This window comes from Cyprinodon variegatus, unplaced genomic scaffold (assembly GCF_000732505.1).
Source record: "Cyprinodon variegatus isolate N-32 unplaced genomic scaffold, C_variegatus-1.0 Scaffold33, whole genome shotgun sequence".
In the NCBI taxonomy this organism is placed as follows: Eukaryota; Metazoa; Chordata; class Actinopteri; order Cyprinodontiformes; family Cyprinodontidae; genus Cyprinodon; species Cyprinodon variegatus.
This window is the reverse complement of record NW_015150486.1, coordinates 260,118-275,367: the sequence shown is the minus strand read 5'-3', so window position 1 is coordinate 275,367 and position 15,250 is coordinate 260,118. Positions and strand designations below refer to the sequence as shown.

The 15,250-nt window shown below is 40.3% G+C and overlaps 1 protein-coding gene across 1 annotated transcript in view; it reads left to right on the top strand.

Moving 5' to 3' along the window:
• Window positions 1-15,165, top strand: part of sidt2 (SID1 transmembrane family member 2) — an 18,908-nt gene extending 3,743 nt beyond the window's left edge. Inside the window, exons 5-22 of the mRNA XM_015402154.1 lie at window positions 1,274-1,329; window positions 1,469-1,495; window positions 3,654-3,692; window positions 3,767-3,844; window positions 4,301-4,416; window positions 6,434-6,507; window positions 6,811-6,877; window positions 6,964-7,037; window positions 7,113-7,236; window positions 7,321-7,438; window positions 7,539-7,675; window positions 7,771-7,879; window positions 9,612-9,688; window positions 10,883-10,929; window positions 11,009-11,114; window positions 11,188-11,298; window positions 14,275-14,388; window positions 14,473-15,165. Coding sequence (XP_015257640.1) covers window positions 1,274-1,329; window positions 1,469-1,495; window positions 3,654-3,692; window positions 3,767-3,844; window positions 4,301-4,416; window positions 6,434-6,507; window positions 6,811-6,877; window positions 6,964-7,037; window positions 7,113-7,236; window positions 7,321-7,438; window positions 7,539-7,675; window positions 7,771-7,879; window positions 9,612-9,688; window positions 10,883-10,929; window positions 11,009-11,114; window positions 11,188-11,298; window positions 14,275-14,388; window positions 14,473-14,535 — 1,537 coding nt within the window. The 3' untranslated portion in view covers window positions 14,536-15,165. The remainder of the gene's footprint in view (window positions 1-1,273; window positions 1,330-1,468; window positions 1,496-3,653; window positions 3,693-3,766; window positions 3,845-4,300; window positions 4,417-6,433; window positions 6,508-6,810; window positions 6,878-6,963; window positions 7,038-7,112; window positions 7,237-7,320; window positions 7,439-7,538; window positions 7,676-7,770; window positions 7,880-9,611; window positions 9,689-10,882; window positions 10,930-11,008; window positions 11,115-11,187; window positions 11,299-14,274; window positions 14,389-14,472) is intronic.
• The last annotated feature ends 85 nt before the right edge of the window (window positions 15,166-15,250 follow it).

Sequence of the window (15,250 nt, the reverse complement as noted above, 5' to 3'; positions counted from 1 at the left end):
GCGGGATTTTTTGCAAGTTGCAATTTATTCCCGATTCCATTTTCATCCACACGGTTTAAGGCACCCAGACAGCACTGCTAGCAAGCAAGGGATTATGTTTGCATCGCTCATTCACATTAGAATGGTTATCCTTTAGATGCAAAACCCCATCATGCACTGCAACATATTTTTGCAGAATATTCCAACATAAGTTATATAACATAAAATATAAGCGGAACATGGTGGTTTGGTTTAAATGTTTTCTTTGTTTTATTATAATTTAGTTTGTTGCAAGGATTTAACAGTTTGAAGAAATAGAAAATGACACCATAGGCCAAGGATGTTCATGAAAAGGAAGGGTTATATATACTGCAGGCATCATTTAGGTAGTTAACATTGTATTACTTCTGGAGCTCCTTGAGTTATTTACTGTCACAGGTAGAGCTAGAGCTGGAGAGTAAGAGTTGGGGCCAGTTTGATTTAAGCAGGGGCCGGCCCTCACACGCTGAAATTAGACCGGCCTGCCCGGTATCACAGATTACCAGTCCGAGCCTGGAGCTAGTAGCTAGCATACACGAGGGTTTTAAATTATTCTTAAGTCATATTTTAGCATTCAAATATATTAAGCATATCAGGGAAACACATAAACATTAATGTCATATTGGTCAAACCTTTATTAAAAAGCTGAAAACTTGTTTGCATTTTTTTAGCTACCATGCGGCTAAATGAAAGTATGTTTAACACCCTTTAAGGTTGTTTTGTTTTTATTCCAATATATGTGTTTTATTTAGAAGAATTGTCTCATTAGATCAAACCTTTTAGTTCCACGAAGCGACAGACAGGAGAGGTGGCTGCACTGCAAAAACGTTCTGAAAATTAGGGGGAAAATTCTTTAAATAAGTGTATTTAACCTTAATTTAGTAGGAAAATAAGATGATCTGCCAATGGAATTAGCGTTCTTGCCCTTAAAATAAGAAAATCAGATATTATGTACTTGAAATGAGAGACTGCAGATCTTTTTTTCTTATTTTAAATGTAGATTGTTTTATTCCGTAGGCAAAGTGTCTCACTAACCTTCTCAATTCAAGAAAAAAATGCAGAAAAAATATCTTGATTACATGATTTACATTTTTTGCAGTGTGTGTTTAAAAATTAATAAGTGATTTGATTTTAATCAAATCTGACATGGTCTCTGTATTCAAACATGAACTTTCTTTTCTATGAGTTTAAACCTTCAAGCAATTAATAAATCCCCCTTAAATATAATTTTTAAATTGTTTTTCTTCTTCTGCAGAATGAAAATGAAAGAGAAGTTTGAGACCAAACCAGACATGTCGCCTGCTGAGACGGGTAACTCAGCTTTTTTTTTCTCTAAAGAACCTAATCTTTTAAATAAAAGATAAATTACTTTAAATAGCACGTTGACCGACTTGTACAGGTTTGCGTTTTCTCATTATGTGTCTTGGATTTCTCTCCCTATGCGCTCCAGCCTCCCTTCTTTGGAAGAACGGCGATGGTATAACGACCCCTTCCCTCTTCTCCTGCACTCGTTGCTTTTTCTCACACTTGTCTGGCTTGTCTGCATGCTTTAGACAATGTACTTAAACTGGACAGAGCTGCCTGGGGTTAAATCGTCCTCTGTTAAAAGGAAGAGCCTGATTGGCTGAGCTCTGTAGAAAAAAAAAAGCCCTCCTAACAGATGCAGCTCAAACCTTCACCAGTTTGACCGATGGCTAAAGTAAATGTGATGCTTATTATCAAGATGCTGCTGCAGATTCATTGAGTTTTCCTGCTTCCTTTACCATTTTAATGCCATTTGTCAAATGTGGAGTGCCCTGTTTTAATATTCATTTGTGCTGTTCACCCTCATTCATTTTTTTCCCCCCTACTTTTGTCACATTACTGCTCCAACTCAGACTCTCGAATGAATGTTATGTGGCTGATACAGTGTAGCACATACTTCAGACATGGGGAGAGGTTAAAAGCTTCATGGTACGCAGCTCAGACGGGACTAACACGTTTTTAGCAGACCTGAAGGAAAAACCTGTAGGAGGCTGTAAACAACTTAAAGGAATATTGTGTAAGACTTCCTGCAATCTACCAACCAACCAAGAACCGACACCTTAGAAATCAAAATACAGATGTGAGGACTCTGAAAGTGTTTTAAAGCATCCTTTTTTAAAGGATCTTTCTTAACCTGTGAGTCATAATCACCAAAATTAACAGAAATAAGAGCTTAAATATTTAATAGGGCTGGTCAACAATTAAAAGTTTTAATCGCGATTAATCTCATGATTTCCCTGATTAATTGTTATTAATCACATTTTTATACGCAAAAAAACAATAATGAATTCAAAAGTAGTGTATAGCACAATTTTATTTTAAATGTTCTGCCATATTAAAGGAAGTGACATAACATTTGTTCTGAAAACACTTAACATTAGCATTTTGTTTATACAGTAGCAGTTAAATAAAAACTGCCCACAAAATTAACATTAAAACAGGCCATTTCTGAGGTAACAGCAGAAACATTTTTTTTTTTTTATCAGGGAGCAGCATAACCAGTCTAGTACCAAATGTCCCTGTTAGAGTGAGGTGAAGCACAAAAAAAAAGTTCACTGCTGGGATTTATGTGCAGGGAAATGGTCTGTAAATATACTAATTGGCCTGCAGTCTGTAGCGATCCACTTCACTATGGCATTTGTTAGCTTCTCTTGCCTTTGTTTATCTATACTTCTCCCACACCCTGCATCTAACATAGTCTGCTGAAGCCTCGCGCCGCTGTCTGTTATGAAATTATTTGCTGGTATCAACTGTGTGTTTTGCATTTAGGTGATATTTTAGACTCGAAGCACTCCGGTGATAAGACAATTCAACCTTGCAGTGATTACAAATAACTTTGCTTCTGTCGACCGCGCCGTCTGAAAGAACTTTAAAATGAAAATGGCCAATTAAATGTGCCGTACCCTTCTCCATGTTTGTTGGTTTGTGCATTAAAATCATTAAAAGTAGTTAAATTATTATTCATTAAATTAAGGCCTTAATTGGCATTAAGTGTGCTTTAAAATGCCTTAACTAAAAAAAAAAAAAAAAAAAAAAAAAACGATTATAGGAACTGCTTCCAGTTGATGGTAAAGCTGTATGTTCGTAAAAGAAGCTTGATGTGGAGAAAAAGCTAGAGAATGGGGAAAATGCTTATTTAAACAACAGTGTCTGGAAAATGAGTAATTTGGGACATATATATATATATATATATATGATGCCAAAAATTGCAGAAAATAAATATGAATACTTGGGAAAAGGATTTTAACTACTTTCACAGAACAGCAGTTCTAGCACCATCTAGAAATTAATTGTCTTCAAAATTCATAGTGAGTGCCTCTATAGCAGAGGTAATACTTATATCATATGTTATTATGCCTTAAGACATTTTTCGGTTGCGTTTTGTGAAGAAAATAACAATAACCACAGAATATTAACTTTGATCAAAAGTATTAATGAACATTTTCCTTGAGGTGCTTTGATTTTTCCATTAGTATCTGTAGCACTCCTAAACCTCCCTGCTGCCTCCACTGGTGAGGGATGTGGGAAAACTAACCGGTATTGGCTGTACTAGTGTCTGCGTTTAAAGTAGGATTTATTCTGGCTTTTTAAATGTTTATCTTCATTTACAGGAAAGATTCCAGCCTCTCCGTACGAGTATGGCTCCTTTGGTGAGTCAAGTGCTGATGTGCTTCCTTGAATCTCTCAGTGGTTATTTAAATTACGTTTTTTCTTCTTCTACCAGCGGACAACGGCAGCACGCTGAGCTCCGAGGCCATCACTGACAGCGCCACATCAACCGACAACAACTACGGATACCTGGGTAGGAGCTCAAACGGACCCCGGCGCTCCGCCTTTAGCTCATCAGTCACCCTGTAAGGCCGCCTTGTGGCCAGTGGTCCGCTTCTCTGCAACCGTTCTGTCTTTGCTCATCAGGAAAGGAGCCTTTCAAACGCCGACCGTTCCTCGGTCACCATCACGGCGTAGCCGTCCGCATCGGTGACACCCTGCCACGCAGTCCCCCTCTAATCAGACCCAAGATTTAGTCCCAACCAATCAGCACTGTGCTAATCACACCCAAATATGGTTCAAATTTCAGAGATGGGCCCAGATTATAATGACTTGATGCAACCCTGATGAACTATTAAATGATTCAGAGCAGCACTGCAAATCATTTTTAAAATTTTATGAGGCTTTTGGGCATTAGTGCTTCCATTTTCCTTTCGCATAAAAATGGCGTCTTTCCAATCTGTGTAACAGTCTCTCCTTCCCCCATCAGAGCGATCACTGGACAGCATTGCACGGAGCAGGCAGGAGTCGTTAAGCTCTGTGGAGGAGGATGACTACGACACGCTGGACGACATCGACTCCGACAAAAACATCGTCCGCACAAAGGTAGGCCTCAAAATCGCGGCTTTTCTCTGATTCATTTAAACCTCCACACTGATGATGCTTAATCTGGGGGATCAACAGGAAGTAATAGTGCAAGGTGGTGGCGGCATAATGCTGTGGGGGATGCCGTTCTCAGCTGGCCAGAGGTGATGGGAAGATAGAACGATTTGGATGAAAGCATATTTACAGCCCAGATGTAGAATTGAATGGATGTTGACAGAGGCTATGAATTAAATCTAAATGAGGAAAATTAGAGCGGTAAAAATGAACTAAAAAGCATGATTAAGATTTTAATTTAATTTTCCTAGGCACTAATCAAAGGACTGTGTTTTCATGACCTTTAAAGCCTGCATGTCAAAATTTTATCGTGTTACTGCAGCCATTACTTTACTAGCATGCATGGATCTACGCGTTAGCAGCAATTCTATTTGCTTCTGAGAAAGTAATTTTGTTTTGTTCTTATTAACATCTCAAAACACACCAGGTCGCCAACGCGTTTTAAAGCGTTTACATCTAATAACTCAGAATGCATGAAAATTACACTGGTAAAATGTTTATCAATATAGACATGTTAGACATAGTTGGAAAGCTTAGATTCTCCACAATTCAAATACCAAGTTCATTTTATGGACACAGTGAGCACCAAAGCACAATTAACACAGATATAGCAGCATGTCAAAATGTAAACACGACAAAGCAACAACAACAAGCCAGCATGACTTTACAGGGTTTCCGTGGGTCATCATTAAAAGTAATTCAATTATAATTTTTTTTATTAATAAAAATTAGATTAAATGTGATTATTGTGGCATTTAAAAGGATTTTTTTTTTAAGTTTATAAAAACAATTTTCGCAGATATATTATATCGCAATATATTTCTAATAGCATTAAAAAGCATTATATTAGACTTACTCATTCCTTTATAAATTCTGCATTATTACTACTGTTCAAAAATTACCTTTTATTTTTGAGAATAAAAAAATAAGCTGTGTTTTACTCACGCAATTTCCGTATATATATATATAAACTAGAAGGTGTTAGCTTTCAAATAATGTATCATACATGTAATTTGGGCCTACAGTTCCTAAGTTATTTGCTTTTCCATTCGGGTATTCAAAATAGGTGAGGATTTCTCAAAATGAGGTGGATGTTACAGTAAGAGGTTAAAGGTCATAGCTTCATGTGAAAACTATAAATTTATCAATGATAAGACACCCAGAGAAATCTAGAGTCCTGAAGAATAAAAGCATTAACTTTACCAATAAGGAAAATACATTTTGAGCAAAGAGGCTCAGAAAAAAAACGTGGAGGTTGGTGCTTTCCTTCTGGACAGATGTGTTTGCTAATGCTAACCATTAGCCTGGGCGGACCCGGCTATTAGCTGAGTGAAGTTGGCCCCCCCACCTTCTTCAAATCAGAGAAAATTTGTGTCAAACGTTTGTGCTGGTTTGTGCAGCAAAAATTTTTGTTTGTGCCTTTTTCGTTTTAAAGATATAAAGAAATATTTCTAGAGGTCATCAAAGGTCAACCAGCCCCCCCACCTTCTTCAGATCAGACGAAATGGGTGTCAATTAACTCAGCTCCGTTTGTGCTGGTTTGTGCAGCAAATTTTTTTATTTGTGCTGCTTTGGATTTGAAGATATTAATGAAAATGTAAACACAAACGGAGCTAAGTTAATTGACACCCATTTCGTCTGATTTGAAGAAGGTGGGGGGGGGGGTTGACCTTTCGATGACCTCTAGAAATATTTCTTTATATCTTTAAAACGATAGCGGCACAAACGAAAATTTTTGCTGCACAAACCAGCACAAACGTAGAACAAACGTTTGACACTAATTTTGTCTGATTTGAAGGAGGTGGGGGCCAAAAAAAGAGCGAGTGCACCACCTGCTGACTGGGAGGAGTTAAACTTGTAGCCATCACCTTTTTGACCAAAACGGATCACCTTTGATTTTTAAAAATTGCGATTATATTGCAGATGTCAGTATTCTAAGCTCTGCTGTTGATTCCTTTTACAGAAGTACCTGTGTGTGGCTGACCTGGCTCGCAAAGACAAGAGGGTTCTCAGCAAGAAGTACCAAATCTACTTCTGGTGAGTCCGCTGCTCAGTGGCTAGAGAGGAGTTAAACCCTTGGCATTTAGATACATCTATGTACCTTTGGACATTTTAAGATCCCTCATATATTTCTTGTTGCAGCTCATTGAATAACCTGGAATATTTTAGTCTTTATGAACAAAAAAAAACGATGTCCTCTTAAGAGGAAAATTTATAAAGTGACATTTGTGGCATGTTTTATGGCCTGATTTCTGTGGCAATGTGCTAAAATAGTCATAGTATAATCAAATGTAGACATTAATTATAATTATCTTGTTCTAACTGCGGTTCTCTCCTCAGGAACATCGCCACCATAGCTGTGTTCTACGCGCTCCCCGTCATCCAGCTGGTCATCACCTATCAGACGGTACGTTGACGAGGAACAAGCGGCCGCTAAAGCAGCGCACTGTCCGACATCCTTCCAAACATTCACAACGCTTCTCTGGTCCTCAGGTCGTCAACGTGACAGGAAATCAAGACATCTGCTACTATAACTTCCTGTGCGCCCACCCCCTGGGTGCTCTGAGGTGCGTTTCCTTCGGTGTAGCTGTGTGACGCTTTCAGTGCGCTAACCATAACTGACCTGGCTTTTGTCTGCGCAGTGCGTTCAACAACATCCTCAGTAACCTTGGCTACGTGTTGCTGGGGCTCCTGTTCCTCTTCATCGTCCTAAAGAGAGACGTCGCACACAAACGGGCGCTGGATCGCAACAACCTCAACGCGCTGGTGAGACCATGTTCCACAGAAGGAGCCATGCTTGCTGATGCTCTAAGCTACATGATGCAGCATCCTGTAATCTTTCCTCTGCAGGAGTGTGGCATTCCGAAGCATTTCGGGGTTTACTACGCCATGGGAACCGCGCTGATGATGGAGGGCTTGCTCAGTGCGTGCTACCATGTCTGTCCAAACTACACCAACTTCCAGTTTGGTAGGAATTGCTCTTGTGTCCAATGTTCTTTGTAACCAGGAAGTAGACCCATTTCTAGTATTTTCTATGAACTCTGCGTTGTGGTTTCCTCCCCTCCCAGACACCTCCTTCATGTACATGATCGCAGGGCTGTGCATGTTGAAGCTGTATCAGAAGAGACACCCCGACATCAACGCCAGTGCCTACACCGCCTACGCCTGCCTGGCGGCGGTCATCTTTTTCTCCGTGCTGGGGGTGGTACGCTCACACACGCAAACGCACCTCGCAGCAGCCGTGTTGGAGCTGTTGGTAATCGTGCTTCAGGATGCTGCTTCTCTGTTTTGTTTTTGCAGGTTTTTGGGAAAGGAAACATGGTGTTCTGGATCGTTTTCTCTGTCATCCACATCCTGGCCACCCTGTTCCTCAGCACACAGCTCTACTACATGGGCCGATGGCGGCTCGGTACGGTCACAACACTAAACACCATAAGCAGTTTAAGTAGTTTACTTCTTTCCCTGGTCCCTGGTCTCACACCTCTGATTGAATGCTACAGGCATTGAAGATGTTCTCTAGGGATATTAAAATGTTCTGTTTTCATTTATGATTTGATTCCTTTTATAATGGACTGAGATCACAGAATTTATGTTTATTTTATGTTTTTTCTCTTGCAAGAAGTTGAACCTCAGTTTCATTGAAGTCTTCAACAGTCTAACAGGTTGAGTTCCTGATTGGCACCCCTCTTTGCTTAATGCTACGTTCACACCGCAAGCAGCAGAAGCAGCTAGTTTACATGCAAAGTCAACGGTTGACGCGCATCTCGGCGCAGCGAAAGGTTCTGCAGCGCGTCGCGCTCCAGAAGCAGCAGCTGGTGTTGCTGGAAAAATTTAACTTTAGCTGCTCGACGCGCTACATCAACCAATCAGAGAAGCTGATCTGGGAGCTGGCAGGGAGACAGACACATCGCTGCTGATGCAGAGCGCTATCATCTCTCCTCTGAAACAGTTTATTTATCCCTAAATAAACATAAAATGTTGAAACCTGCCAGTAAAATATGTTTGCGTTTATTATCCTGGTGCCTGCCGTTTGGATTACGTACGTTAAAAAAAAAAACGCTGTCATCTACTTCCAGCCGCCGCAAGCAGTAGCAGAAAACGCTAAAGCGAAGAGGCGACTGGGCCAGAGGCTGTCGGGATTCCTAATGAGGGCGCAGCACCGGTGTATACGGGTCTGAGCGCCTCCAACAGCGAAATAATATGTAGGCAGGATCGTAATCTTGATGAATTGACATCACAGAAGTTTTCAGGTGGACTATTAAAATTAGTTTTTACCCACTGATGACAGCAATTAGTTTTTACCCACTGATGACAGCAAATAGAGCTGCCAATGTAACAGGCAGAAAGCATTAGGTAGCTCCGCCCAACACGCATTAAACCCACTTTTCAACCGCGCAGCCAGAGCAGCACATGCTTCAGCCGCGCGTCAGAACTAAACCTGTACAAGCATCAAAAATGAAGCAGCGAGCGCGTTTCTGTTGCCTCTGCTTGCGGTCTGAATGTAGCATAAGAACAGCCCCCACAGCATTATGCTGCCACCACCAGGCTTCACAGTGAGGATTTTATATTCAGAATGATCTGCTTTGACGGTGCTACTCGCTGTGTCATGCTTTTGGCAAACTACAGGTTTATGTCTTTCTAATTTGGATTCGTTCATTAAAGCCAGACTAAGACTTATACAGCTAATAGAAGGTGACCGATTCTCACGCCTTTGGTTCTCTGATCCTTCACCAGAGTTACCTTTGGGCTCCTTAAATGTCTTATGATACATTTACTGCTTGATGTATGACTTTACTTCTCCTCTGCTGCTGTGTGAAGCTTAGAGGAGCAGCAAAAAATGACATTATAAATATGGAGATACGTTCTCTGAACTGTAAAAGGGTTCAGATTATTTAAGTTAATATTTAAAGCCCAGTATTTAATCAAATAAGTGTTAATTTGGGGTAAAGGGACCAAATCAGTTCATCTGGAGGTTTGATTAATTGGGACTGATCAGAGGGAGCAAGTTGTCAAAGCTCATTTTATCCACTGTTTCAGTTCCTCTATTTCTTTTTAACAAACTATAAATATCGCTGGGGATTTTTACCTCTAATATGTTGCCTTTTTATTGATTGGTTCTCTTACCTGTTTGTGTTTATTAGACTCTGGTGTCCTGCGCCGCATCGTTTATGTGCTCTACACTGACTGCATCAGACAGTGCAGTGGACCCATGTACATCGTGAGTAAAAACCATTTTACAACCTTGAAATGAAACACTTTCACCATTTTATGGTTTTCCTAAATAGAGATATAATTAGAGAGAGACACATTGGCAGGCTGATTTTATAAGCTGGAACACGCTTTTTATTTTTCTTATTTTATGTCATTGACATCACCAAGTGCATGCATGCATTTATTACCTCTCGGTTCCACTGGACATGCAGCAGCTGGGCAGCGGCTTCTTCCACCGGTAGTCTGTGCGGTTGGATCATTTCAGGATCACATCACAGCACTCTAGATGAAGCAGCATAATGTTCATTTTACCGATTCTACCAGCAGCTCTTTATTTAATCACGGGATGTTTTTTTTTTTTTTCCATCTAGGGTTTCAGTCAAATTGATTCAAAGTTTTCTATGTAAGGAAAACCAGTTGATTGCATCCATTTATTGACTTGAAGGTAATCCCTCACACTAAGCATGCTTGTAGCAACAGTGGAGAGGAAAAACTCCCTTTTAACAGGAAGAAACCTCCAGCAGAACCAGGCTCAGTGTGAGTGTCCATCTAGAGACTGAACTAACAAATTCTTCAGAGTGGGAGAATAGAGAGAAAATGAAGCAGAATGATGAAAAAGAGGGTCCCTATGTCCTCCAGCAGTCTAAGCCTATAGCAGCATAACTATAGAGATAGCTCAAGATAACCTAAGCCACTCTAACTATAAGCTTTATCAAAAAGGAAAGTTTTAATCCTACCGTTAAAAGTAGACAGTGTCGACTGGATCTACTTTGCTTTTCATCAACTGACTTCCTGCCTGAACTATTCGCTTTGCTCCAAATCAACGTGGATTTGAAGTGGAGAAATAGAACAGCTGCCTATTTTATAGAAGCTTTGAGTGAAACCACTCTGACTTTGCTACGATCAGCCCTGCAGAGCCGCACTGCTTCCGCTTCCAGTGAAATCGAGGGGTCGGTTTATTCATGCACATGCATCTTTGTTTCCATTGAGATTTGTATTATGTTGCTTTTCTCATGTGAATAAAAGAAAAAAATACTGCTACAAAAACTTGCTACCTAAAAGTTGGCAGCACATATCTGGGATCAGTCAGACTGATGTCTAAATAATTGGTATCAGCCCTAAAAAAACCTGCATCTGTTGATCTACTAACTAGAAGAATAAAGTTTTAGATGTGAGTTTAAATGCAAGCTTTCTCTTCCAGGACCGTATGGTGCTGCTTGTAATGGGTAATATAGTCAACTGGTCTCTGTGAGTAAACACACTGTCTGAGGTTTGTTCAGAGCTGCAGTCTGGAGCTTCACCTCTAACGGCCATTTCCTGTCTGCAGCGCCGCCTACGGGCTCATAGAGAGACCCAACGACTTCGCCTCCTACCTGCTGGCCATCGCCATCTGCAACCTGCTGCTTTACTTTGCCTTCTACATCATCATGAAGGTGAGTGTTTTGGATATCGGCACCATGGTACGCCATGTTTGAACACATTTGGTCACTGTTATCTTTGTTTCAGCTGCGGAGCGGCGAGAGAATCAAATGTCTGCCGTTGGTGTGTATTCTCTTCACGGCGGTGGTGTGGGGGTTCGCGCTCTACTTCTTCTTCCAGGGACTCAGCACCTGGCAGGTCAGCAGCTCAGAGCGCATGCTCACACATGGATTAGAACAACACTGAATGGAGAATTCATTCCTGCGATTCGGATTTAAAACATTTATCACACAAGAGAAATATCTCAGGCATTTATCTATTACCTTCTTTGGTACCAAATGTTAAACTTTGTTCTAGAAACAATCATGGGGAAACTGACAGTTGGTCAGTAGTTGGGTTTCATTACAAATGTGAGCAAGACTCCACATTCTGCGAATTTCAAAAATAATAATTTTAGCAATTGCTTTACTTCCATTAAAAAAGAATCTATTTAAAATGCACATATGTGTGTTCATGCGATAACTTTCAAAAAACTTGGCAGAAGCAAAAGTACAAAAGTAAACAAATTTGAGATCTTTGTTTCAGCCACACTGTAGTGCCTAACGCTACCTGATCCGTACCATCATCTCCTTTGCACATGTGCAAGCAGATATCCATCCAGGTTGCAATAAATAATGTAATTATGGTACCAAAAGTACTTATTTCTATCCTTAAATCACTAAAGAATGCTAAGACACATCTACAAAATTTCTGAGACAAATGTTATGCTTTTTACATTTTCACAATTAAACTGCTTCTCTGACGTCAATATCGGACATGCTCAAAGCAAAATATGATTAAACCGTTTATCTTTATTTTAGTTGTTTCGTTCATTAGATTATGCACTGTATACCTAGCCTCGTGAGACCATCCTGATCTCGCAAGCTTTCAAGGTTTAACTCGCAGATCAGTCTGGAGACTCTCCGTTAAAGAAAATTTGGAGCCATTCATCAAACGAACGTCCAATCAGCGTTGGCTTTGAGGCGGGTTGAGGTGTGATGCTACGAGAAACGCGACAGTTCAGTCTAAAGAACATGGCGGCTTCAGCCGATGAAACTAGCGTTAGCGTGGCTATCGAGCAAGTTTTATCGGAATTACAGAGTATTTCTTCACTGAAAGAAGAGCAAAACACTGCTCTGGAGGCTTTTCTCAGAGGAAAAGATGTTTTAGCTCTTCTCCCGACTGGTTTCGGCAAGAGTTTGATCTATCAATTGGCTCCTCTTCGTCGTCACTCTGTTACGTCATATGCTTCGTTGTTCTGATTGGTTTATTTGGCCCGTCTATCACCAACATAGGCCAATCAGCTAACCAGTATTTTCGCCCCTTCCCAAAATTACTTCAACCGAAGGTTTCCAGATGGATATGCGGAGCAAATCCATCTGGCGGAGTCAGGTTACTCTATACCATGTTAATAGGAAAACAAATAATAAAACTCCAAAAGGCTAGATTTATGTTTAAATACAAAGCCGAAAAACGTTAGCTCCCAGAAGTAGGATCCAATTTCTGGTGAGGATCGGGCACAGACGAATGATAAAACAGAAAGGATTTTTATACATTTGTTTTTTAAGGAAATACCTTATTAATTCAACACAGTATATTTAAGCACACTTACTAATTTTCTGAGGGAAAAAGGTAATTTAGCTCTTTTTATAGAGTAAAATTTTAGAGAGTAAAATTAAAGGGTGACCTGGATGTATATCTGGTTGCACATGTGTAATTGAGCTGATTGTACGGATCGGGTAGTGACGGTGCTCACTGTTATCAACATCGCTCACTAATGTCTCCGTCGCAGAGTTTCGATCAAATAATTCAATTTCAAAATTGTAATGTTACCATTTACTGTAATTTTTGGACAATTAGCCACACCTGAATATAAGCCGCAGAAGCTAAATTGCATGATTTGTACATATACAAGCAGCAACGGACTATAAGCCGCAGGTTTTTTATGTTTAATGTCCGTCTTTCTCGCTGTCGTTCTGTCTCGTACCACCTCGCGGTAGAAGTCTGCTTCCGGAGGACCTCGGCATTCCCGCGCACGCGGCTACCGTACTTGTGTGTCGAAGCAAATGTGACATCAACATGGTGGATGGTAAAATCCATAGATTTAGGTATTACCCTAGTGGCCGTTAGCTGTAAAAGTCCATAGATAAGCTGCATTGTTATATAAGCCGCAAGGTCGGAAAACGGGGGAAAAGTCGCGGCTTATAGTCTGAAAATTACGGTAGTAGATTTATTTTTTTTTTTTTAAACAATTTGTGAAAGTTTATGGCTGATGGAATCGTACCTACTGGTAAAGAGGTTATGCTAGTATAGAAGAAGGGAGGGAATTTTGTTCCATTATTGTTGGAAGTAAAGAACAGGTTTTGTTAATGGAAATTAAAAAAAAAAGGGTATTTTCAATCTGTGCTTTTCTTAATTATTTCCACTTTTTTTTTTTTACTGATTTTTATATGAACATTTTCTTATTTCAAATTTTTATTTTTGGAGTTTTCAATGGCTTTTATTTCACATTCTCTTCACTTTAGGCCCACAACAAACACTCCAGAGGAAAGAAGAGAAAATAGTTATTAAAAATCTGAGAAAACCGCAAAGATACTCTTGAAACATTTTTCAAAGTTTCATTTCTGTTTGTTTTTTCTTTTTTTTTCTTCCAATTTTCATTCACAAAACATGTTCTTTTCTTTTACCAATAATGGAACAATATTCCCTGTAAAGACTAGAAGGCCGAATGAGGTTCTAAAACGGTTTATTTTAGCTGCAGCTGTTTGAGCCGCTCCTGTGTCTCACCTGGACTAAGGAGAACCAGATCTGGACTGTAGCTCAGGAAACTAAAGTCCTTTTTTCAGATGAAAATAAGGTTTAAATCTACATTTAAATCAGGGTCACAGAGTCTGAAGGAAAAGTAGACGAGAAAGGAGCTACGTTGCTTGAATTGGTTCTGATCCGTTGCTTTTCCTGAAGTCATCTAGAAGATCTTCCATTAATCTTTTTTAATTAACCAAATTAAAAGCTTGAAATCTTATGGTTTTTCAGTCATTCATCAAAGTGTTTCTTATTTTTATTTAATTTCTGGTGATATTCTGATTCCTTCAGATGGAAACGTTATGAATTTCTAAGCACCTTCTTTTTTTCCAGAAAACTCCAGCTGAGTCTCGAGAGCATAACCGAGACTGCATCCTGTTGTCTTTCTTTGACGACCACGACATCTGGCACTTCCTGTCCTCCATCGCCATGTTCGGGTCCTTCCTGGTAGGTGTTATCAGAGCGATCTATCCGTGTGAAGCTGATGCAGAACTGGCCACATGTCGGACTCTCTCCTCTCTGCCCTCATAGGTCCTGCTGACCATGGACGACGACCTCGACACCGTTCAGAGAGACAAGATCTACGTCTTCTAAACCCGTTGGGTTTTCTTTGAGGAGCTCGGCTCATCCTCTCTGCCTTATCACCTGTTTCCTCTGTAGAAGCACAGCCAGTAGCCTGTTCAGCTAGCAGGCCTCTGCCTCTCAGAGCCACCCCCTCGCCCCCACCTGGGAGGACACACATGTGCCATTTCAGAGCTGAATCGTCGATCGATGCTGAAGTGTTTCGTCCTCCTGCCGCCATCATGGATGTTACTGTTGCTCTCCATGTTTACGTCCTGCTGCTGCTGATGATGAAGACAACAATGCAAACACTGAACTTGTGTCTCCATTCTTTTTCTACGGTTCTGAATATGGATGAGCCTGCAGGAAAAGATGCGTTTTGGATGCTGTGATGCCGGCGAATGCGTTTACAAACGTTTGTAACCCGTCCAATCTGCCAGTGGCCTTCTGTGTTCTAATCATGTCAGTCATACTGCTCTCTGATTGGTCAGCTCCTCTAACTATCCGTCCCTGATGATTGTATTTAATATCTGACTGCCCTCGTGTGCGACTGAGGAGCTGGTTTGTTTTTTTGCACTGTTCTGTATGAAAACTAGATCCTACCGTCCGACTTTAAGGAGTGGGTACTAAATAAACGGTTGTTTTTCAGAAATATGGCTCCTTTCTTCTTACAAACTCTTCCTCTTGAAATAGACTCATCTTGACCTAAAAGATACAGTAGTAGACATTAAAGAGTTCCCCACTTTCC